The 23,964-nt window shown below is 58.7% G+C and overlaps 2 protein-coding genes across 8 annotated transcripts in view; one reads left to right on the top strand and one right to left on the bottom strand.

Annotated features, from left to right (window-relative positions):
• The first annotated feature begins 3,146 nt into the window (after positions 1-3,146).
• Positions 3,147-11,705, top strand: RGS11 (regulator of G protein signaling 11). 3 transcript variants are annotated; one of them, XM_025370583.1, is made up of 17 exons: positions 3,147-3,233; positions 3,574-3,670; positions 3,739-3,789; positions 3,984-4,090; positions 4,800-4,851; positions 4,964-5,022; positions 5,226-5,302; positions 5,489-5,570; positions 6,115-6,183; positions 7,827-7,856; positions 7,936-7,997; positions 8,090-8,203; positions 8,297-8,412; positions 8,622-8,709; positions 8,792-8,930; positions 10,886-10,968; positions 11,088-11,705. In XM_025370583.1, exons 1-17 carry the CDS (start codon positions 3,171-3,173, stop codon positions 11,200-11,202), a joined length of 1,404 nt encoding a protein of 467 aa, XP_025226368.1. In that variant the 5' UTR covers positions 3,147-3,170; the 3' UTR covers positions 11,203-11,705. The 3 variants fall into 3 exon arrangements, with proteins under 3 accessions (XP_025226368.1, XP_025226369.1, XP_025226370.1); XM_025370584.1 differs by lacking the exon at positions 4,800-4,851 and having other exon boundaries at positions 3,171-3,233; positions 3,984-4,109; XM_025370585.1 differs by lacking the exons at positions 3,147-3,233; positions 3,574-3,670; positions 3,739-3,789; ... (2 more) ...; positions 4,964-5,022; positions 6,115-6,183 and having other exon boundaries at positions 5,280-5,302.
• The window catches only part of FAM234A (family with sequence similarity 234 member A), a 40,379-nt gene continuing 26,947 nt past the window's right edge, over positions 10,533-23,964 (bottom strand). For 3 of the 5 annotated variants that reach the window (XM_025370580.1, XM_025370579.1, XM_025370581.1), the window contains 10 exons: positions 20,074-20,190; positions 19,508-19,699; positions 18,193-18,323; positions 17,586-17,718; positions 17,262-17,391; positions 16,732-16,872; positions 16,363-16,438; positions 15,975-16,130; positions 15,428-15,530; positions 14,033-15,333 (listed from right to left, as the gene is read on the bottom strand). In XM_025370580.1, the coding sequence (XP_025226365.1) occupies positions 15,122-15,333; positions 15,428-15,530; positions 15,975-16,130; positions 16,363-16,438; positions 16,732-16,872; positions 17,262-17,391; positions 17,586-17,718; positions 18,193-18,323; positions 19,508-19,699; positions 20,074-20,190 (1,391 nt within the window). In that variant the 3' untranslated portion in view covers positions 14,033-15,121. Of the gene's footprint in view, positions 10,952-11,465; positions 11,696-14,032; positions 15,334-15,427; positions 15,531-15,974; positions 16,131-16,362; positions 16,439-16,731; positions 16,873-17,261; positions 17,392-17,585; positions 17,719-18,192; positions 18,324-19,507; positions 19,700-20,073; positions 20,191-23,964 lie in introns of those variants that run through there. The other 2 variants (XR_003117059.1, XM_025370582.1) reach the window with 2 other exon arrangements.

Consider the following 23,964-nt stretch of genomic DNA (forward strand, 5'->3'; position numbering starts at 1 on the left):
AGTCCCAGCTACTTGGGAGGCTGAGGCAGGAGAATGGCGTAAACCCAGGAGGCAGAGCTTGCAGCGAGCTGAGATCCGGCCACTGCATTCCAGGCCCAGCGGCAGAGCGAGACTCTGTCTCAAAAAAATATATATATATATAAAAATTAGCTGGGCATGGTGGCATGCACCTGTAATCCTAGCTACTCAGGAGGCTGAGGCAGGAGAATCACTTGAACCCGGGAGGCGGAGGTTGCAGTGACCCGAGATTGCGCGACTGCACTCAGCCTAGGCAACAAGAGTGAAACTCTGTCTCAAAATAAATAACTAAATAATCATTTTAAAAAAGAGGCCGGGTGCGGTGGCTCACGACTGTAATCCCAGCACTTTGGGAAGCCGAGGCGGGCGGATCACGAGGTCAGGGGATCGAGACCATCCTGGCTAACACAGTGAAACCCCGTCTATACTAAAAATACAAAAAAAAAAAAAAAAAATTACCTGGGCGTTGTGGCGGGAGCCTGTAGTCCCAGCTACTGAGAGGCTGACGCAGGAGAATGGCATGAACCTGGGAGACGGAGCTTGCAGTGAGCTGAGATTGCACCACTGCACTCCAGCCTGGGCGACAGAGCGAGACTCCATCTCAAAAAAATAAAAAAAATAAATAAATAAAAAAGCCAGGAGAAATAGACACATTTGCACCTTTTAAAAATGATGCCAAGGCTGGGCTCGGTGGCTCAAACCTGTAATCCCAGCACTTTGGGAGGCCAAGGTGGCCAGATCACCTAAGGTCAGGAGTTCAAGACCAGCCTGGCCAACATGTTGAAACCCTGTCTCTACTAAAAATACAAAAATTAGCCAGGCGTGATGGCGGGTGCCTGTAATCCCAGCTATTCAGAAGGCTGAGGCAGGAGAATTACTTGAAACTGGGAGGCAGAGATTGCAGTGAGAAGAGATCATGCCATTGCACTCTAGCCTGAGTGGACAGAGCAAGACTCGGTCTCAAAAAAAAAAAAAAAAAAAAAAAAAAAAAAAGACGGTAGCTGAGCATGCCTGTAATCCCAGCACGTTGGGAGGCTGAGGCAGGAGAATGGATTGAGCCCAGGAGTTCATGACCACCTCGGGCAACATAGTGAGACCTCGACTTAGTTTTTTAAAAATGATCTGACCTGGCGCGGTGACTCAAGCCTGTAATCCCAGCACTTTGGGAGGTTGAGGCAGGTGGATCACCCGTTCGAGAATAGCCTGGCCAACATGGTGAAACCTTGTCTGTAATAAAAATACAAAAAATTAGCCAGGCATGGTGGCAGGCTCCTGTAATCCCCGCTACTAGGGAGGCTGATGCAGGAGAATCGCTTGAACCTGGGAAGCGCAGGTTACAGTGAGCCAAGATGGTGCCATTGCACTCCAGCCTGGGCAACAAGAGGGAAACTCCATCTCAAAAAAAATAATAAAATAAAATAAGATCTAGCCTCCCTTGAGGTCAGGAATTTGAGACCAGCCTGACCAACATGGTGAATCCCCATCTCTACTAAAAATACAAAAATTAGCTGGGTGTGGTGGCGCGTGCTTGTAATCTCAGCTACCCAGGAGGCTGAGGCAGGAGAATCGCTGGAACCCGGGAGGCAGAGGCTGCAGTGAGCCAAGACCTCACCACTGCACTCCAGCTTGGGTGACACAGTGAGACGCCGTCTCAAAAACAAAACCAAAAACAAAAATTAGCCAGGCGTGGTGGCGGGAGGCTGTAATCCCCGCTACTCAGGAGGTTGAGGCAGGAGAATTGCTTGAATTCAGGAGGCGGAGGTTGCAGTGAGCCGAGCTTGCCCAGTGGGGCTTGAAGGGCCTGGGTCTGGCTCGGGATGCCCCTGGGGGATAGGCATGGCCAAGCCTTTGGAGAAGGGAGAGAGCTGGGAGTGGAGTGGGGCCTGAAGCCAGGCGGCCGCTGGTGACAGGAAGTGGGTGTCTGTTGAGATCCTCCCTGCAGTAAAGCTCCTCTCCAACAGTGTCAGGGTGCCCTGGGCAGGGTTTCTGCCCATTCCCCAGCGGGCCCACCCAGGCCTGTGTGAAACTGAGGGAAGTGAGTCATGAGCCGTCAGCCACTCCCCTGGAAGGACCTCCGATAAGGGACCCACAGCAGGAGGTGGGGACAGCTGGGTCACACTCTGCAGCAGCCACGTGCTCCACTGACACCGGGCATCCAGCACGTGTAGAAAGCCAGACAGCTAGGGCCGGGCGCGGTGGCTCAAGCCTGTAATCCCAGCACTTTGGGAGGCTGAGACGGGCGAATCACGAGGTCAGGAGATCGAGGCCATCCTGGCTAACACGGTGAAACCCCGTCTCTACTAAAAAAATACAAAAAACTAGCCGGGCGCGGTGGCGGGCGCCTGTAGTCCCAGCTACTCGGGAGGCTGAGGCCGGAGAATGGCGTGAACCCGGGGGGCGGAGCTTGCAGTGAGCTGAGATCCGGCCACTGCACTCCAGCCTGGGCTACAGAGCGAGACTCCGTCTCAAAAAAAAAAAAAAAAAAGAAAAAGAAAGCCAGACAGCTGGTGTGGGTACCCAACCTCTCATGCCCCAAACCAGCCACTGCCACAGCAACGAGTGCAGCCTTGGCCACAGGCATCGCAGGACACCAGGTCCCTGGCCCTGGCCCCGGCCCCACAGCCAGGTCGCTGGTCCCTCAATGTCCTCAGGGCCCCACACATAGGACCAGGGCTACAGTGGACCCTAAACCACGTTTCCCACCCCAGTTCACTCTCCCTACGGGTCTCCTCTACTCACGGAACCCCCCTCTCCCTCTCCGAACCCCCATCCCCTCCGCTGCCCTCCCTGAGACCCTCCCCATGGTTAACCCCCCTCCCTGATGAGCCCCTCTCCCTCTCCCAGCGACCACCCCCTGCTCCAGCTCAGCCCCGTCCCCTCACATCCCCCCTCGGTCCCAGGCCCACGCCCCCGTCCCACTTCGCCTCCACCCATGAGGGCCTCAGCGTCCCGGGACTTGGGGGGGGTGACTCAGGTAGCCCGTGGGGCGCCGGCTCCTTTGCCTCTGGGCCGTGGCCGTGACTCTGAGCCCCGAACTGGGGCCTGGCGACTCTGGACTCACGGCCCGAGGGTTAACCCGGGCGCGGCGCGGCGCGGGGCGGGCGGGGCTGGGCGGGGCGCTCGGTCATCCCCGCCGTCCTCGCCCCGCAGCCATGGCCGCCGGCCCCGCGCCTCCCCCCGGCCGCCCCCGGGCGCAGATGCCGCATCTAAGGAAGGTGCGAGGCAGGTGGGGGTCCCGCCGACCCCCGATTTCCCGGCGCCCGAGGCCGGGAGGGGCCGGAGAGCAGGAGGCACCGGGGCGCGCGGGGCGGGGCGGCTCTGGGGCGGCGGCTCTGCGAGGCCGGGCAGGGGGGCGAGGCCTGGGGCCCCTTGGGGGTCTCCCGGGGTCTTCCCCGGCCCTCCCCGGCCCGCCCCGCGTCCTCGCAGCCAGCTGCGGCCTGGAATCCGCCGCCGCCGCGCCTTAATCTCCTGGTTCCCGGATCCGGGGCATCCCGGCCGGTGCCGGGGAAACAGGGGGGGCGGCCAGAGCAGCCCCTGACGGCTCCCTCCGCCCAGATGGAGCGGGTGGTCGTGAGCATGCAGGACCCCGACCAGGGCGTGAAGATGCGGAGCCAGCGCCTGCTGGTCACCGTCATTCCCCACGCGGTGACAGGTGAGGCGCGTCAGGGCGGGGGTGCGTGCGCGCCTCGGCCTCCCTCCACCTCCGTCTCTCCCGTGCAGGCAGCGACGTGGTGCAGTGGTTAACCCAGAAGTTCTGCGTCTCGGAGGAGGGTGAGCGCCCTGCCGCCCGCTGGGCCCTGGGGTCACTGGGCCGGTGGCCTAGGCCTGGGTTTTCCTGGGGGCTGGCAGTTCTCAGAGCCCTGCAGAGCGCGCTGGAGTGGGGAGCACATGCGGGAGGGGAGGCCCGGCTCTTCCGCCCGTGACCGCTTCCACAGCCCCGCGCTCACCGTCCCACCCGCCCCCAGAGGCCCGGCACCTGGGCGCCGTCCTGGTGCAGCACGGCTACATCTACCCGCTGCGCGACCCCCGTAGCCTCGTGCTCCGGCCAGACGAGACGCCCTACAGGTTCCAGGTCAGACTCTGGGGCGCAGGTGGGAGCCGGTGGGACCCCCACCTCCACCCACCCAACTTACCAACTCGGGGAGCCGGGAGGGGCTGCCGAGCTTGCTGGGATTGGAGTGGGACTTCGCCATGTCACCGTGGGCTGGTGGTCCACTGCCCCCTCCCCAAAAGTCCTGGACTGCAAGTACCCATGTGGTGAGAAGGACCCGGCTGAGGGATGGGGCCTCAGTTTTCCTGGGGGCCACAGCAGGGCCTCAAGACGGTTGTATTGCGGAGGATTCTGCCGTCTTCCTGGGGATCCTTACGCCCAGTCCCTGAGGGAGGGGCTGTGGAGGCCTGAGGACAGCATTCTTGCCCTCCCTAACCACATCAGGATCCTGGGCCCACCTGCCGTCAGTTGTACCCCTCCCCAGGCACAGACTGTGACTACATCCAAGACTTGTGCAGGCCCCCAGTCCCACCCTGCCCTGAATGGGGGCTTAGGGTGACCAGTGAGGGAGGCAGTCCCTCAACAGGACCCCAAGAAGCGAGCTGGCCTCAGTTCCAGGTGGAGAGACTGGCCAGTGGTCAGTGGAGTCTCTGGGTGGTGGGCAGGCAGGGAGACCCTCAGACACCCTCTGCCCAGCCCAGGCTTCTTCCCAGGGAGGTCTGAGGGTGGGGTGACACTGGGGAGGCACAGATGCAGGCGTCCTGGACACCTTCTCCCTGCACCACGCCAGACCCCGTACTTCTGGACAAGTACCCTGTGGCCGGCTGCAGAGCTGGACTATGGTGAGCAAGGGGACGGCTGGCCCCAGACAAGCTCCCAGGACTGGGGGCCTCAGGGTGATGCTGTGGGGCAGGGCAGAGCTGGCCCCTCTGCAGGCTGTCCCTGTCCTTCTAGCCATCTACCTGGCCAAGAAGAACATCCGAAAACAGGGGACCCTGGTGGACTATGAGAAGGTGGGACCCCCACCCGCCCCGTCCCGGCTGGGTCCAGCTGGAGGAGCCCAAGCCTCATTCATGGCTCCCAGGGCCTCATGATTTACCCCGGAACATACAGCCCAGGCCCCAAGACCCAGGACAGTCCCCAACCCCCCACTCCCCACACAGTCTCACTGGGGGCAAGGGCCAGGGTGACCCACTGGAGACCTTGCTGCCCCCAGGAGTGCTATGACCTGCTACACACGAAGATCAACCATGCGTGGGACCTGGTGCTGATGCAGGCCAGGGAGCAGCTGCGGTGAGGCCCCGCCCCGCCCCGCCTGCAGGTGCCTAACCCAGGCAACTCAGGAAGCCCAGCACCAGGCCAGGTTCTGGTGGCCCTGGGACTGTGAAGGGCACCTCTGGGTGTGGCTGCCTGCCCAGGTCCAGGCCCGAGGGCCTGCTGTGTGCAGGGCATGCCCTCAACTCAGCCTCCTCCTCCCAGGGCAGCCAAGCAGCGCAGGAAGGGGGACAGGCTGGTCATTGCGTGCCAAGAGCAGACCTACTGGCTGGTGAACAGGCCCCCGGTGAGCCCACCCGTGGTGAGGGTGTGGGGTCACTGGCCAGCGCAGGGGTCAGTGTGCTTCCCTGACAGGTGCTCTCAGGACCACCGTTTTGAGCCTATGGAAGGACCTGCCTTGGAGATCCTGGTGGGGGCAGGACGTCCTTGCTTTGTGACTTAATTGCATTTCTGCTCATCAGAACCCAGGTCTCCATCCCTAGACCACAGTACAAGCCAGCTTCTCTCTGGGCCCAAGGGAGAGTCACTGGGACACCAGACTGCAGGAACTGCAGACCCTCAGGAGGAGGCAGAGTGGGGGTGGCCTCCGCTGCGGTGTGGGGACTGAGTTCACAGACTGGGAGCACCTGGGGCTGTGGGGAGGCCTGGTGGACAGGCCATTTGGGGTTGGTGAGCAGAGAAGAGACAGCTGAAGGCTAGGTTGGGACTCTGTTCCCAAGTTCCTTTGAGTGTCAGTTTCCACATGGGGTCTGGGAGGCGGAACTTAGTCTTAAAGGGGGTCAGCAGGCCACTGGAACTGCATCCCCCCTCATCTCACCTCCCCTCCGCAGCCCGGGGCCCCCAGTGTGCTGGAGCAGAGTCCAGGGCGGGGATCCTGTGCCGCCAGCCATGTGCACATGGTGAGCCTCTGCGTGCGTGCTGGCTGCCCTCTCGCTCTGCACACCCACCGCACCCTGCTGGACCCACCATGGGACTGCCCGTCTGTCCGTCCTTTGGTCCACCCAGAGGGTACTTGGTGGTACTTGGTGCAGCCTCCCCAAGCCCCTGCTCACTCCCGGTCACTCCTGTTCCCCAGGCCTCTGCTAACTCTCGCTTTCTCTCTCCTCACACCTGCTGCCCTGGGTGCACGTAAGTGCAGTGGTGGGGATGAGGGGGGTGGCGGGGAGGAAGGGGGCTCTTCTCCTGGACAGTATCAGGGTTTGCAGGGAATTGGAGGGGTGACAAGCAGGGTTATGGCCTGACAAACCTAAGCAGATCCAGCAGCAACCTGCCTCCAGGTGGAGGCCTCCAGAACCACAGGGACCAGACCAGAGGGAGCATCTGAGCCCCGCAGCAGCAAAACCCTTTGTTCAAACTGAGTCCCATCCAGACCCAACGTCTGGAACTGATGCACCTAGAACCTCACTGATAAAACTTCTTTTTTTTTTTCTTTTTTTTTTTGAGACGGAGTCTCGCTCTGCCGCCCAGGCTGGAGTGCAGTGGCCGGATCTCAGCTCACTGCAAGCTCCGCCTCCTGGGTTCACGCCATTCTCCTGCCTCAGCCTCCCGAGTAGTTGGGACTACAGGCGCCCGCCACCGCGCCCGGCTAGTTTTTTGTATTTTTTAGTAGAGACGGGGTTTCACCGTGTTAGCCAGGATGGTCTCGATCTCCTGACCTCGTGATCTGCCCGTCTCAGCCTCCCAAAGTGCTGGGATTACAGGCTTGAGCCACCACGCCCGGCAATAAAACTTCTTAAGTTCACGACCCTAACATTTCCCCATACAAAGCTGGTCAGAGACAGCGGGGACGGGGACACAGGCTGGGACACGCAGAGTGTCCGCCTCCTCTGCTCTGGCACCAGCGAGGCCCCTACCGATGAACTCAATAAGTCACACCTGGTTCCCCAGTGATTCCCATTACTAGGTACTTCTCAAGTATAATGTTTAACAACATAATTTAAATATATTTGAAAATATGACATATTAGGCCGGGTTTGGTGGCTCACACCTCTAATTCCAGTACTTTGGGAGGCTAAGGCGGGCGGATCACCTGAGGTTAGGAGCTCGAGACCAGCCTGATCAACATGGAGAAATCTGTCTCTACTAAAAATACAAAATTAGCCAGGCGTGGTGGAACATGCCTGTAGTCCCAGCTACTCGGGAGGCTGAGGCAGGAGAATGACTTGAACCCGGGAGGCGGAGGTTGCAGTGAGCCGAGATCACACCACTGCACTCCAGCCTGGGCAACAAGAGTTAAACTCCCTTTCAAAAAAAAATAAGAAAAGAAAAAATATGACATATTACTCACAATTGCAACTTTGAGAACCTCAGCGTTCCGTGGAATATTCTGCAGATCGCCAGACCTTAGGCCCCCAGAGGTCTCCTGGAAAGTCAGATCCCTGATTGGAAGAAGGGGCTCCAAGGGGCGGGACTGGGGGCCTGGCCCACATCTCTGCCAGGTCTATGGGGCAGAAGCTAAGCCTGGGGAGGTGCCCTCCAGCTGGGGATTTTGGACCCCAGCAGGGGACCTGCATCTAACTGCAGCCCACCTGTTCCCTTCCAGACCAAGCGTGCAGATTTCTATAAGCAGGAGGTAAGTCCTGGGACTGGGAGTGAAGGATGCCGGGTGCCTTCCCCAGCCCAGGACCTGACTCAAAGGCCCCACATCCTAGATCGAGTACTGCAGGAGAGCGCTGGGCAGGACCCGAGTGAAGTCCTCCATCTGCCTTGAGGCGTGAGTGGGGTGAGGGGTGGCAGCTGGAGACCCCTGCTGAGTGCCCTGGCTCCTGAGGCCCCTCCTGCACCAGCCCCGATACCCCCTTCCAGGTACCTGAGTTTCTGCAGCCAGCGTGGACCCCACGACCCCCTCGTGTCGGGGTGCCTGCCCAGCAACCCCTGGATCTCAGACAACGACGCCTACTGGGTCATGAACGCCCCCACGTGAGCCAAGGCGGGGCAGGGGGACTGCGGGTGTGCTCCCAGCCTGGGGGGCTGCAGGAGGGTCAGTCCCCAACAGCCCCGCCCTCCCCCCAGGGTGGTTGCCCCCACGAAGCTCCGTGTGGAGAGATGGGGCTTCAGCTTCCGGGAGCTCCTGGAGGACCCCGTGGGGCGGGCCCACTTCATGGACTTTCTGGGAAAGGAGTTCAGTGGTGAGAATCCCCCCAGCCCCCTACTCCAGTCCCAGCAGGGAGGCTGCTGCCTGAGACCCCTCCTGCCTCGGTTTCTGCCAGGTCCCTGGGGACCCCTCCTGCTTCGGTTTCTGCCAGCTCCCTGGGGACTCCTCCTGGCCCAACCAGCCTGGGAACCCCCTGGCTCTGGCTGCCACTCCGTATCCTTGACTGGGTGCCCGGCCCCCCAGGAGAAAACCTCAGCTTCTGGGAGGCATGTGAGGAGCTTCGCTATGGAGCGCAGGCCCAGGTCCCCACCCTGGTGGATGCTGTGTACCAGTAAGTGCCGAGTGGTGAGTACTGGTTGGCCAACGGGCAGATGCACCCAGCCAGGACTACCCAGTGCTGTCCCCACCCCTAGGCAGTTCCTGGCCCCTGGCGCCGCCCGCTGGGTCAACATTGACAGCCGGACCATGGAGCGGACCCTTGAGGGGCTGCGCCAGCCCCACCGCTACGTCCTGGATGACGCCCAGCTACACATATACATGCTCATGAAGAAGGTGGGTGCTGGGCCAGCCTGGAGGGGCAGGAGGGGGCCTCCCAGACAGGCCTCCATGTCCCCACCCTGGAGGGCTCTGTCTGCACATGCATTGCCCACGGTGACTCTGTCCCGGGGAGTGCCTTCCCCACCTGGCTGGGGCCGCCCTGGCCGCTGTCCTGTCAGTGTTCCGTCCTGAGCACACACTGGGTTCAGAGGGGCTGAAGGACTGGCCCAGATCACATGCTTAAAAAGGGTCAAGTTTCGATCTAAAAAGGTTTTTTTTTGTTTTGTTTTTTTGAGGCGAGTCTCGCTCTGTCACCCGGGCTGCAGTGTAGTGGTGCGATCTTGGCTCACTGCAAGCTCCGCCTCCCGGGTTCACGCCATTCTCCTGCCTCAGCCTCCCGAGTAGCTGGAACTACAGACGCCCGCCACCACGTCTGGCTAATTTTTGTATTTTTAGTAGAGACGGGGTTTCACCATGTTGACCAGGCTGGTCTCGATCTCCTGACCTCGTGATCTACCTGCCTCAGCCTCCCAAAGCGCTGAGATTATAGGTGTGAGCCACCGCGCCCAGGCTTTTTTTTGAAACAAAGTCTCACTCACTCACCCAGGCTGGAGTACAGTAGCATGATCTCGGCTCACTGTAACCTCTGCCTCCCGGGTTCCACCCGCCTTGGCCAAAGTGCTGGGATTACAGCTGTGAGCCACCAAGCCCCGCCTGTATTTTTTTTTTTTTTTTTTTTTTTTTTTTTTTGAGAAAGTGTCTCACTCTTGTTGCCCAGGCCGGAGTGCAGTGGTACGATCTCGGCTCACTGCAATCTCTGCCTCCCAGGTTCACACCATTCTCCTGCCTCAGCCTCCTGAGTAGCTGGGATTACAGGTGCACACCACCACACCCAGCTAACTTTTGTATTTTTAGTAGAGATGGGGTTTCACCATGTTGGCCAGGCTGGTCTCCAACTCCTGCCTCAGGTGATCCGCCTGCCTCAGCCCCCCAAAGTGCTGGGATTATAGGCGTGAGCTACTGAGTCCGGCTTTAACTTATTTTTGTTGATATTTGAACATTTCCAGACAGGCGCAATCTTGGCTTACTGCAGCCTCAACCTCCCAGGCTCAAGTGGTTCTCTTGCCTCAGCCTCTCCAAGCTACCACACCTAGCTAATTTTTAAAATCTTTTGTAGAGGGATTTTGCCATGTTGCCCAGGCTAGTCTTGAACTCCTGGACTCAAGTGATCCTTCTGCCTCAGCCTCCCAAAGTGTTGGGATCACAGGCTGAGCCACCATGCCCGGCCAAGTTTGGATGTTGTTAAGAGCACCGCAGACTCAGATCTCACCGTATTGGGCGGGTTTCACCATAACCAGCATTATTCTTTCATGATGTTTGCATGGCCCCATGTGTGGCTGCCGGCCCCTGAGCCTCATGCTGTGTCCCTGGCACCTAATGCTGGCATCCTGGCTCTCTTCCTGGCATGCACCATCAAACACGGCTAATTTTTAATTTTTTTTGTGGAGACGGGATCTCACTATGTTGCCCAGGCTGGTCTTGAACTCCTGGGCTCAAGCAGTCAGCCCACCTTAGCCTTCCCAAATGTTGGGACTACATGCGTGAGCCACCATGCACGGCCTACCTCGTTCTTTTATTTGACTCCACAACCCTGCCCTCACTCTGTGGGGAACATGGAGCCATTCCTGGTTCCTGGTAATGGCTGTGGAGGTGCTGCGGTTTATTGCTCTACACATAGCCACCAGGGCTCTTGCTATTTTTGCTGTGACGTGGCCCAGGCAGATAGGAGCTCAGGTCTCCCTGAGTCTGCCTTGGTCTGGGCAGGTCCGGGGTGGCTGCCTCCAGCACCCTGTCTGCCGGGGACTCCATGGCTGGAGGAGGTTCCAGCCACGCTTGGCTGCCCCTTCGGGGTGCGCTGGCTGAGAGGTGAGGAGGCAGAAGGGTCAGGGTCTGGACGCTGTCTCTTATAGGACTCCTACCCCAGGTTCCTGAAATCTGACATGTACAAGGGCCTCCTGGCGGAGGCTGGGATCCCGCTGGAGACAAAGAAACGGTGAGCCCAGGCAGTGCCCTGTGGCTGGCGGCTCCGGCCTGGGGGCTGCTGGGCCCCTGAAGCGAGGTGGGCAGGATGCCAGCTGGCCAGTCTGTTCTCAGCCCCCTTCTCACCCACAGCGTGTTCCCGTTCTCGCGGAGGCCACGGCACTCAAGCCCCAGCCCTGCACTCCTTCCTGCCCCTGTGGAGCCCACAGCGGCTGGTGGCCCTGGGGGAGGAGATGGGGTGGCCTAGTGGACCTGGCCCATCTGCCACTCTAGTGCCTGCAGCTCAACATCCTGCATGAATGCACCAGCCACCCCCCTCTTGGCCCAGGTCCTGGTGGCTGCTGAACCCAGCACCAGTGTCCCCTTGTGCCCAGAGGCCCCAGTCTTGCTGTGGGGCGCATAGCCTCCCTCCCTCCAGCAAGCCCTCCCTGCCAAAAGGAAGGGGCCCAGGTGTGGATTCCCAGGGAAGGATTTCATTGGCTCAGCTTGGGTCAGGGCAGCACCTGTTACCTGAAGAGAGGTGAGACCAAGGCTGCACGGAGCTCCGCCTTCTCTGGTCTTCAGTCTGGCACTGGGTGCCCATCCCCATCTCTAAAACCAGTAAATCAACCAGCGAATACCTGGAAGCAAGATGCACAGATGGGTGGCTTCCCACACACCCGTCACGAGATGCGGACACGCAGGTCTCGGTGCGAGCTCTGCCCCGTCCAAGAGCCTCTCCGCTGTCGCCCAGTGTGACCCTGGAAGAGGACCCAGGAGGGTGCCGTGCTGAGCCTGCCTCAAGTTCACTGCCTTCCAGAGCTGCGCCTCTTCCTCCCTCGCCAAACGCGTTCCAGAATTTGTCCACAGGCGCGCCGGCACCTGCGTTTCCACCTCGAGGCCACGGCTTCCCCCCGAGATTTTTTTTTTTGAGACGGAGTCTCAGTCTGTGGCCCAGGCTGGAGCGCAGTGGCGCGATCTCGCCTCACTGCAAGCTCCGCCTCTCGGGTTCACGCCCTTCTCCTGCCTCAGCCTCCCGAGTAGCTGGGACAACAGGCGCCGCCACCACGCCCGGTTTTCACCGTGTTAACCAGGATGGTCTCGATCTCCTGACCTCATGATCTGCCCGCCCCAGCCTCCCAAAGTGCTGGGATTACAGGCGTGAGCCACCGCGCCTGGTCTCCCCCCCAGATTTATACAGACAACTCTGACATTGTCACCCCACTGACGAGGCGAGGCCCCCCATTCCATAGGGTGGATCCTTGCCAGGTGTCCCTGATCCTCCCTGCCCAAGCCTTCCTTCGTGAGCTGGCATTGCTCCCCATCCCCCAAGTGCCCCACCACTCCCCCAGACTGGGTGAAGGTACAACTGGCTCCTTTCGGGGGTGCAGCTTCAACTATCTTAGCGGTTGGGGGGTGCCATCCCCACCCATAGGACTGGCTCACATCCAGTCACTCCCAACAGCTTCCAGCACACAAATAAAAGACCCTTGGGCCCTGGCTCTGAGCCCATCCTGCTGTCGGTGCAGCTTGTGGTGTGACTGTGCATGTGACACACGCATGGGTGTGGTGTGCGTGAGCATATGATGCATGTGTAGCACTGAGGCACGTGTGGTGTGTGTGCATAGCACATGTGTGATTGTGTGTAGTGCACATGTGCAGGTGTACTGTGAGGCATGCATATGTGGTGTGTGGGCACGTGTAGTGTGTATGATGCATGTGTGGCATACATTGCATGTATGAGGTGTGCATGTGCATAGTACATATGCGTGACTGTACTGTGCATGTGATGTGTGCAGTGTGTGGAGAGGGAGGGGGCAGGTCCCAGGTGTGTGGAGTTGATGGTGGAGGAGGGACTTGACCCTCTCAGACCCAGGCAGCAGCCTTGGGGCATTTGGTCTTTGGGAGGAGACAGCCAGGGGCACTTGTACTCTGGTAGGCTAGGGTGAGCAGGGTAGTGTGTGGGACACCTGCCCTCCAGAGGGGGAACAGTGAGGAAACTCAGTTAAGGAAGCCTGTGGGGAGGGGCAGTTGTCCCCAACCTGCCCTAAGGCTGCAGAACTCCAGAGTGCCTGGCATGGCATGGCCCAGACCCTCTAGGGCCCGCAGTGACTACAGGGCAAGCATCGCTTCTTCAGTCCAGGGGTGCAGGCTGTTACTGCAGGGAGGCAAACCTCTGCCCACCAGCAACAGCACCCCTTGGTCCAGTCCCTCAACTCCTCCTTCTCAGGGTGGGGCTCATGGCCCTGCCCACCCCTCCGTGGCCAGGGGCACAGCTGCTCCTGTGACCTGCAGGATGTCCCCTCCCTTTGGGGACCCCCTGTACTCCCTCCCATGCTGTCAGGGGGCAGCTCTTGCAACCCCAGTGAACCTTCCCTTCTCCCTCCAGCCCTACCCTGCCCACCTGGCAGTTCTCTTACAGGACTTGTCCCCAGAGCCCTATGGCCCTTTCATACTCAAGGCCTTGTGTGCTGGGTTACTTTTCTCAGGGACAAGAAAACAGCTTCCTGGCACAAGGGCACCCACCTGTCCAACCTCAGCCCCCATGTCCCCTCCCACACCTTGGCAAGGAGCAACAGCAACAAGGTCATACCTGTGAGGCTATAAAACAGGGCTTTTCATACCTGCATACATGCCCACGGGACACTCCTGCAGGGTTCTGTAAAATACCTGCCTGCCCCTCACTGCTGCCACACCCAAAGCTGCATCTCAGGGAAGCCCCTGCCTGGGCTCCTCTTGCCTGCCTGGTCACCAGAGCTCACCCCGGCCCTACCATCATGGCTTCAGTCTGGACTCCAGCCAGCCCTCATGTCACGCGGTGCTGAGGCCACCGTCTGTTCCAGGTGGCAGCACACCCGCTTGCATGGGGCCATGGTGACCAGCTTGTTGGGCAAGGGTCCTCAAACCGGAGACGCCCTGAGGCTGTCAAGACTGCTGGGCACCCAGTTTCTGACTGAGCAGGTCTGGATGGGGGTGCTCGCCTCCTTGGCATTCCTCCCCACCCTGACTCAGGATGGCCCGCAAATTCCTGGTCACGCCCCCGGGAACAAATCCATTTGACTACTTAGGGAGCAGAGAGACAGGCAGACGCACACACGCTAGGCTCAGCCTGACCACCGGGGTTTTTCAGGCAAAAATGTTTATTCTGCTTTCTTCCTTGGTGGGTGGGTCATCAGGCTGCTTTGGCTACGAAGCTCAGGCTCTGTGGCCTGGGCGGTCCGAGCAGCACAGAGCACCACGGCTGCCCTTGGGCCTCAGGAGCAGCAAGGCACAGAGGTGAGTCCTGCATCAGGTGACACGGCGGGGCGTGTGAGCACCGGAAAGGGAGAGGCGAGGTGCCTGCCATGCCTGGGGCACGGGGCCTCTTCAGGGATGGAGCAGCTCCAGTGTCTACTGAGAGGGCACAGCCTGACCCAAACACGCATCCCACAGCCAGTCCCTCGGGACATTCACGGCACGTGCAGCCAGCACACGGCTGCAACTCCACTAAGGACACCTGTGAGCAGCCGCGGGCTCAGCTCCAGAGCAGGCCCCACCCATCCTGCTGGGGGCTTCCTCATAGGGCCTGGACAAAGGAACCAAGTCACACCCCCCATGCTAGAGGATCCCCCTGCAGCTCCTGGAAGAGCTGGGAAGCTGGAACTGTCTCAGGTTCCCGTTGAGGCCCTGAGGCTGCCCCAGGACCCAGTACCCTGAGTTCCATGACTCCTTGGGAGATGGAGCACAGGAGGGAAGAGGGGAATGGATTTCTACAGGATGGGGTGGGGGACGGCCTGTCCTGGGGACACCCTGGCTCCTTCTACGCACTGGCCTGGGGAGAAGATGGCAAGGAGAGGGCACTGGGTAAGGATGGGGTGCTGCATGACCCAGTTCTGCCCAAGGTGGCCCAGGGAGACCACTATGAAGGCTGTCTGGTGTGAGCGGGACCCTGGTGGGGTGCAGAGTGAGACCGTGTGTGGGGACTCAGGGAGGACGCTGGGCGGGAGAGAGGCCCAGGGTGTCCCCTCACCCATGCACGTCCCTGGGTGCAATCATGGAGGACTGGTAAGGCCGCTGCTGCCCAGTGGCGACCATCACCAGGGTCAGGAGTCGGGGAGTCAGTGCGGAGACCCAGGAAGGGGCCCACTTCCCAGGACGTTTAGTGTCAGCAGGCGGAGTCTCTCCCACAGGCTCTGGCGGGCGTACCTCTACGCCTCCCTCCGGTACCGCAGCCGGGAGAACCGGTCCCTGATGGCCTGATCACTGTCTGGCTCACCCTCACCCAGGTGGACCACCCTGCTGCTTGGGACGAGGTCCCGCACCTTGTGCTTGATCACAGAGACCAGGCCGGGTGCCTCTGAGTCTGCTGGGCCTGTCAGGAGGATGTAGGCAGCATGGCGGCTTGGCTCAAACAGGACAGCTGCAGGGTGGGGGACACAGCTGTCAGGGCGGCTTGGGACCAGCCAGGACAGACCCCGCGGAACACCCGGGTCCCTGGCCAAGGCCGCACTCACCATCGAAGGCGACAATGTGGGTAGAGACATTGGCCAGCTCCAGCAGCACACGTGGCAGGGTAGGGTGGAACATGTACAGGCTATGCCGGGCCTCCCCGGTCTCCTGGAGCAAGAACCAGCAATGGGTCCCACACCCCTCACTGAGCACTCCCACAGGACACTGCTGTCAGAGTGACCATGCCTGGAGCTCTGTGTTCACTAGGGGCCCTATCTGGGTCCCCACATGCCAGCCCCAGCTCTGTGGCCACCTCCCAGGTCCTCCCGCCCAACCTGGTCCTGACCCTGGTCCTTGCCAGCGGCCACTCCCTTCAGGGCATGGCTGTGTGCTCCCCTATCCACTGAAGGCCATCAGCCCCTTCTCCCTGGACTCCTCTAAGGTCACTTTCCCTCAGCTTGCACCACCTCATCCTGATTGACTGTCACTGGACTTCAATTTATTTGAGGTTGCCCAGGCACCAATTAGCTTCTGGGCACTCCCAGCTGGAGCCCAAGGCTGGGTCTCTGGCCCTGGCTCCCAGCACGGCTGCTCCGAGGGCGGCTCCCGTACCGTCTCGCTGGTGCTGCCCAGCTCGTGGAGGCCCCAGAAGAAGAAGGCTGAGCGGTGGTCTGCGGTCGGCAGGCTGGCGGACAGTGGACCCCCAGGGAGGCTCGGGAGGGCTAGGCTACACAGGACAGCTCCAGTGCCAAGGTCCAGGAACAGGATCTGGGGAGGGAGGGGACACTGTGGGGGCCAACGTCGGGGCTACCGGGAAAACCTCAAGGCTTGCACGTGCCCTCAGCCACGCCAGCCCTGGAGGCAGATGCTCTGAGGGAGCCAGAACCTTCTCAGCGGCTCTGAGGGCAGCAGCCTCCTGGGCCACAGCCCCGTCTGCTTTCAGACCAGTCTACCCTCAGCTAAGAACAAAGGTGCCACCTCCGAAGGAAGAACGGCGAACCTGTCTGTTGGTGCCAGTTCCGTTTTCAACGACTACAGCCAAGGTGTCTGGTTTGTAGTGGCCGAAGATGGGTTTTCTGGAACAATATGGAGGAAGCACTCACGAGGGGTCTCAGTGAGGAGACTGAGATGAAGGATGCACCCAGGAACAGGTCCGCCCTCAGTCTCCCATGGCCACATCTGGACCACAGCCCAGGACACGGAGCTGAAGTCTGGGGCACGAGGCAGCACCAAAGACAGGCAAGAGGCCCTGGCAGCAGTACACGGCCTCCGGCCCCACCCCCAGGGCTGTCTCACCAGCCAGTGGGACGTGCCCAGGGTGCTGGGAAGGGGTGCAGCACCTGCACGGCTCCTTGGGTAGACCCCGTACCTCAGGACATGGGCTGCCTTGGGCGTCCAGCGGGGTGTCAGCTCCTGCCCGTCCAACAGCACGAAGCCCTCTGAGCCCACGAGGAGCACATCTGCGCCGGCGTTCCCCGGGACATGCATCAGGTAGCGCACTGCTCCCGAGCTGGACAGGAGAGTGGGAGAAAGCGGCGCCGGGTCCCTGGGGCGGCCTCAGACACCCAGTGGAGGCCCTGGCGCCGTCCGTCTCAGGGTGCTCCTCTCAGGCCCCCATAACCCCTGTTCCTCAGTTCTACAGCTTGAAAAGAGAAAAAAGACCCCACTTTCCATGGAGACAAAGGCAGGCGCAGCGCCGGGACCTTTCCTCTCTGTGCTCTTTACTCGGCTGGTTTGACCATTTCTCACATATGAACCCAGGGTGACCTCACGGCATCCCCAGCACCTCCGTGCCTGTGGGGCTGCTCCGGGCTCCACAGATTGTCCAAACGCCGAGGCAGGGGAGCTGAGCCGTGGCGTGGGCGCTCTGCGTGGAGAAAGGCCGCGGCCCAGACCCACCTGTGGGAAAGCATCCTGCGGGTGGTGGCGTTGAGCATGCTCTCCCAGTGCGGGTCATTCTTGAACGGGCCATCCCTCCCGGTCACCTTCTCGTAGAGACCCTTCACAGAGCAGCCGCAGAGGGAGCTTGCTGTTCAAAACACGGGAGGGCCTGAGGTCACCAGGGTCACGCTGTGAACCCGGACCAGGAGCATGTGGTGTCACATGGAGCCAGGCCCCTGGGCTTCCTGACTCCAGCACCTCAAGAGCAGAAGCAGGACCTGAGGAGCCGCAGGGCAGTCATGCTCCGCGAGGCCAGCCAGGGATGTGGCAGAAACAACGTACCGCAGGGAAAGAGGATGTAGTGGGCACCCGTCCTGGTGACGTGAAGGAGGAAGCCACTTTCTCCGTCCACACCAAGGCCGCCTCTGAGGCCAATCTGGTGCCCGGTGCTGCCTGAGTAGAGGTGGCCACTAACCTGCAATGACACAGGGCCCTAGGAAGAGAGGGACCTGAGCCTGGGGCGGGGCACTCTACCACGGGAGACGTGGAAGGGAAAGGGGCCCACAGGCTCTTGGGTTTGAGGATAGGGGCGCTGATATCAGAGAGTCTGACACTGGTCAGTGCCTCCACACTGCATGGGGCACAGGAGGCAGCCTCAGTGCTCGCAGATGCTCCCAGCCCTCAGAGCTTCACCCCCAACACTGTAACAGCACAAATGGGAAGTGTGTGCTCCACCATTCTTGGGGAGGCCACAGAGCTACCTGGTAGAGGTGGAGCCCCCTCAGTATGCTGGGTCTATGGGAGTTGGGAACGTGGGGCTCTGGGAGAGTCCCCGACAAGTGATCAGACCCAAATCTTGTCTGGGAAGTGGCAGCAGATGGGGAGGCAGAGGACGGCCGTGTGGCAGGTGGCCTTGGTGACTTGGGAGGAAAGCCAGGCTTGGCTGTACCTCCTCCTGCTCCTGGGTGAAAACCAGCAGGTCTGGGGCCCCATCACTGTCCACATCAGGCACCTGCAGCAGAGGGCTCAGGATGGACGCATTCCTGCTGAAGCTGCTGCTGTGGTTCCACAGGGTTTCCCCTAAAATCAAGCACACGGTCACAGAACGTGGCCCTGAGTTCCCTTCAACAGCAGCCTGGCAACTGCATGGCCTGTGACAGGCAGGCTCCCGTTGAGGCATCACCCTCGTGACCCCATGGCTCGCCGCACACTCAGAGCAGAGATGCCAACAGGAGGGGAGGGCGGCACTCCTGTGCTTGTAAAGGAGCAGCACGCGGAGGTGGTGGACACACGTCCTGCCCGTGTATGGAGACTCGGTGGCAACACGCCAAATGCTGACAGCCTCATTCCTGGGAACCGCAGAGTTCCCCCTTCCTTTTCTCCTATCTGCGTGTCCTAGAACATCTAAAGCCAATGCTGACCCTCCCGCCCGAGTGCATGAAGCCTGACCTCACCCACCTCTAGAAGCCCCTGCCTCCTGCTGGGGTTGCAGGCGTCCCCTTGGTGCCATGCAGGCCCTGGCTGAGTGGCCCCTTCCCCTGCCCTCCACATAGAAGGCAAGAATGGAGGTGTGTGCTCGGAGGCGGACCTACTGACCACAGGTCCCAACGCAACTCCTTACGCACATACAATCTCATCCAAACCTTCTTTTTTAGACAGATTCCTTGATTCTTAAAATATTTCCAGCCTGCTCCTTATTCTCCTCCATATCCTTAAAATGACAACTTGTAAGGGAAATATGAACATTCACCAGATCTAGGCACAGAATTCCTCCAGACCGGATGAGGTGCAAGGAGCCCACACACACTCGCACGGCCCTGCACACCATGCATTCTTTCCCTTGTGCTTCCATGCAGCCGGCTCCGCTGCATGGAAGCACAGGCTTAGGGGCACGGCAGGCCCCCGTCTTCCCTGATGGGCTGAGTGCAGGTTCATGTTCTGGGCTCGCCCTGGGCACTGCCACCACTGACACCCCAGGAACAGCTGGCGGCCAAGCCGCTCCTCCTCTCTGCTACCGCGTAGCAGGTGGCATCGGACTGCCCCTGTGTGTTACAGCCCACCAGCAAGGTGTAACGGGAGGTAACAGACACAGTGCAGCTGAAGGCAGCCGAGGTGTGTGACTTCCATAGGCTTGCACCCTCACTTGGAGGTTCTCCCCATAACCTTCCTTCCCATCCAGCCACCCTCAAGATCACAGGGCTGAGCCTCATCGGGGCCTCCTGGCACTGGCCCTCAGTGAGAACCCCGCTGTCTGGCTGGCCTACCTGTGAACGAGTCGACTGCAATGAAAGAACCGGGTCTGCCCACAAGGATGCAGGCAGAAGGTGCCTCACTGCCTCTTGGCTGGGGCACAGCACACTCCACCAGGGCCACGTCTTGGGCCACAGGTCTCTCCCAGAGCGTGCTGCCGTTGGCCCCCGACACAGCAGCGGCAAAGGTGCAGGGAGAGGAAAAGCCTGTAGGAAGAGACACCGGCACCTCACTGTTGCAGCCTCCGGGCAGGCGGGCCGGTCAACTCCAGCATGTGCTCTGCCAGGCCTATCTTCCTTACGTCTCTCCTAGGCCACAGCCCCTCCCTCCCAGGTGGATCCCCTTTATCTTGCAGGCTCCCGGGGCTCTAATGCTGACTCCACCGGGGCTCAGTGGCCAGGGCGGTGCTGGGGCTGGGCTTCCTGGCCTCCTTCTGGTCCTGCTAGGAAGGGTGACGAGATGCGTTGCAGAAACACCACCAACTGTTTCCCGCAAACACTATGAAAGTGAGAGGGTTACCCAAAACGACGACTCCTTCTTCTACAGGGAGCTCCTTCTTTCTCACATAAAATGAAATTACCGTCATCCACACAGGATCGGTTGAAATTGTTGCTGCTGTTGGTGTTTTTATAAAGAAAGAGAACATCTTGGATCCTGTCCCCGTTTATGTCATCCACAGCCAGGAAATCATAGATAACTGAAAGAGAAAACCACAGACTATATACTCCACGGGCCATGTCTGGTTTCCAGGAACGATCAGGTCCAACACGACCTACTTCTCTGCTCCGTTGAACCTGCCCCTGTGAGGTCACCCAGCGAGGACGGTGGCTTCTTCCTCACTCGGATGAGTAATGTTCTTCCTGAACACAAGGGGTGGGACAACGATGCCCAGTGCTGAGCTTCAGAAAGGAACAAGCCGGACACCTGGGCGTTAAGAACGCGTGTTCTGGCACCTTCCGTTCAGGAAGAAATCCCTCCCTAGACCAGATGGCATCTAGACAGTCCACACTCCATACTCATCAGGGTTTATACTTCCTTTCATTTAAGGACTCAAGTGATAAACTTTACGCCCTAAAATCAAACACCAAAAGAATGAAGCTGGCCAGGGGCGGTGGCTCACGCCTGTAATCCCAGCACTTTGGGAGGCCAAGGTGGGCAGATAACAAGGTCAGGAGATTGAGACCATCCTGGCCAACATGTGAAACCCTGTCTCTACTAAAAATACAAAAAATTAGCTGGGTGTGGTGGTGTGTGCCTGTAATCCCAGCTACTCGGGAAGCTGAGGCAAGAGAATTGTTTGAACCAGGAGGTGGAGGTTGCAGTGAGCCAAGATTGCACCACTGCAATCCAGCAGCCTGGAGACAGAGCGAGAGTCCATCTCAAAAAAACAAGAAAATAAAAAACCCCCAAAAAAATAGGCCGGGCACGGTGGCTCAAGCCTGTAATCCCAGCACTTTGGGAGGCCGAGGCAGGCGGATCACAAGGTCAGGAGACTGAGACCAGCCTGGCTAATATGGTGAAACCCTGTCTCTACTAAAAATACAGAAATTAGCCGGGCGTGGTGGCAGGCGCCTATAGTTCCAGCTACTTGGGAGGCTGAGGCAGGAGAAATGCTTGAACCCAGGAGGGGGAGGCTGCAGTGAGTTGAGATTGTGCCACTGCACTCCAGCCTGGGCAACAGAGCGAGACTCCATCTCAAAAAAAATAAATAAATAAAGTTGAACCCCGCCCCCTCCTTTTTGTAGAGATGGGGACTGACTACGTTGCCCAGGCTGGCCTTGAACTCCAGGCCTCAAGTGATCCTCCTGTCTCAGCCTCTGAAAGCGCTGGGATTACAGGTGTGAGCCACTGCATCCAGCATGAAGTTGGATCTTCACATCATGCACAAAAATGAACTCAAAATGAATCAAAGACCTAAACATAAGAGATAAAACTATAAAACTCCTAGAAAAAAAAAAAAAAAACAGGGAAAAATCTTCATGACATTGCATCTGGTAACAGCTTCTTTGATACAAAAGCACAGAAGCCGAGTGTGGTGGCTCACGTCTATAATTCCAGCACTTTGGGAGGCTGAGGCGGGTGGATCACCTGAGGTCAGGAGTTCGAGACCAGCCAGGCCAATATGGCAAAACCCTGTCTCTACTAAAACTACATAAATTAGCCAAACATGGTGGCAGTCGCCTGTAATCCCAGCTACTTGGGAGACTGAGGCAGGAGAATCGCTTGAACCCAGGAGGTAGAGGTTGCAGTGAGCTGAGATCATGCCACTGCATTTTCCAGCATGGATGACAAAGCAAGATGCTGTCTCCAAAAAAAAAAAAAAAAAAAAAGCACAGGAAAGAAAAAATAGGCTTCATTAAAACTAAAAATTTTTATGCATCAAAGGACACTATCAAGAGAGTGAAGAGGCCAGGTGTGGTGGCTCATGCCAGTAGTCCCAGCACTTTGGGAAGCCAAGGGAGGCAGATCACTTGAGGTCAGGAGTTCGAGATCAGCCTGGCCAACATGGTAAAACCCCATCTCTACTGAAAATACAAAAGTTACGGCCGAGCGTGGTGGCTCAAGCCTGTAATCCCAGCACTTTGGGAGGCCGAGGCGGGTAGATCACCTGAGGTTGGTAATTTGAGACCAGCCTGACCAACATGGAGAAACCCTGTCTCTACTAAAAATACAAAATTAACCAGGCGTGGTGGTATGTGCCTGCAGTTCTAGCTACTCGGGAGGCTGAGGCAGGAGAATCACTTGAACTTGGAAGGCGGAGGTTGCAGTGAGCCGAGATCGCGCCACTGCACTCCAGCCTGGGCAACAAGAGCGAAACTCTGTCTCAAAAAAAAAAAATTAGCCACGTGTGGTAGCTTGTGCCTGTAATCCCAGCTACTTGGGAGGCTGAGGCAGGAGAATCGCTTGAACCCGGGAGGCAGAGGTTGCAGTCAGCCGAGATCGCGCCACTGCACTCCAGCCTGGGGGTAGAAGAGTGAAACTCCGTCTCAAAAAAAAAAAAATTCTTTTTTAATTTTTAAAAATGGGCAAAAGAACAGACATTCAACAAAGAAGATGCAAGAATGGCTAAAACTCACATGAAGAGAGGGACCCAACATTTTTAGTCACTGGGAGATTCTAATTCATACCCACCAGCATGAGTGCAACAAAAAAGACAGACAATAACAAGTGTTGGTAAGGACCGGAGAGACTGAAGGCCTCCTCAGCATTGTAGCCGGAAGGTAAAACGGTCACCCGGGCGCGGTGGCTCAAGCCTGTAATCCCAGCACTTTGGGAGGCCGAGACGGGCGGATCACAAGGTCAGGAGATCGAGACCATCCTGGCTAACACGGTGAAACCCCGTCTCTACTAAAAAATACAAAAAACTAGCCGGGCGAGGTGGCGGGCGCCTGTGGTCCCAGCTACTCGGGAGGCTGAGGCAGGAGAATGGCGTAAACCCGGGAGGCGGAGCTTGCAGTGAGCTGAGATCCGGCCACTGCACTCCAGCCTGGGCGACAGAGCAAGACTCAGTCTCAAAAAAAAAAAAAAAAAAAAAAAACGGTCACACGGTGCAGCTGCTTTAGAAACAGCTTGTCAGCTCCTCAGAAAGTTAAACATAAACTTACCATAGGGTTCAGCAACTCCACTCCTAGCGATCTACCCAAGAGAAATGAAAACACATGCACACGAAGATCTGCACGTGAATGTTCACGGCTGAATTATTCATAAGAACCCCAACCGAGAGCGAGTGATGCAGGTGATCGCCAGCCAGCAGCCCCCCCAGGAGCACTGCTCAGCAACGGAAAGACATACAGACCACGACACAAACGAATGGCAAAACATCACACTAAGTGAAGGAAGTCACACTCCAAAGGTACACACTGTAGGATTTCACCTCTAAGAAATGTCTAGAGGCCGGGCGCAGTGGCTCATGCCTGTAATCCCAGCACGTTGGGACGCCAAGGTGGGTGGATCACGAGGTCAAGAGTTCAAGATCAGCTGGGCGCGGTGGCTCACGCCTGTAATCCCAGCACTTTGGGAGGCTGAGGCGGGTGGATAACGAGGTCAGGAGCTTGAGACCATCCTGGCCAATGTGTGAAACCCTGTCTCTACTAAAAATACAAAAAATTAGCTGGGTGTGGTGGTATGTGCCTATAATCCCAGCTACTCAGGAGGCTGAGGCACGAGAATCGTTTGAACCTGGGAGGCACGGCTTGCAGTCAGCTGAGCTCATGTCACTGCACTCCAGCCTGGGTGACAGAGCGAGACACCATCTCTTTTTTTTTTTTTTTTTTGAGACGGAGTCTCGCTGTGTCTCCCAGGCTGGAGTGTAGTGGCGTGATCTCGGCTCACTGCAAGCTCCGCCTCCCGGGTTCATGCCATTCTCCCGCCTCAGCCTCCCAAGTAGCTGAGACTACAGGCGCCCGCCACCACGCCCGGCTAGTTTTTTTTTGTATTTTTAGTAGAGACGGGGTTTCACCATGTTGGCCAA

This window comes from Theropithecus gelada, chromosome 20 (assembly GCF_003255815.1).
Source record: "Theropithecus gelada isolate Dixy chromosome 20, Tgel_1.0, whole genome shotgun sequence".
NCBI lineage: Eukaryota > Metazoa > Chordata > Mammalia > Primates > Cercopithecidae > Theropithecus > Theropithecus gelada.

What these genes read in the sequence shown, in the direction of transcription:
- RGS11 (XM_025370583.1), top strand. Translation starts at nt 3,171, where the DNA reads ATGGCCGCCGGCCCCGCGCCTCCCCCCGGCCGCCCCCGGGCGCAGATG. An exon ending in CCGCCAGCCATGTGCACATG is followed by an intron (nt 6,184 to 7,826) that starts GTGAGCCTCTGC and finishes GTTCCCTTCCAG; the next exon opens with ACCAAGCGTGCAGATTTCTA. An exon ending in CTGGTGGATGCTGTGTACCA is followed by an intron (nt 8,710 to 8,791) that starts GTAAGTGCCGAG and finishes CCCCACCCCTAG; the next exon opens with GCAGTTCCTGGCCCCTGGCG.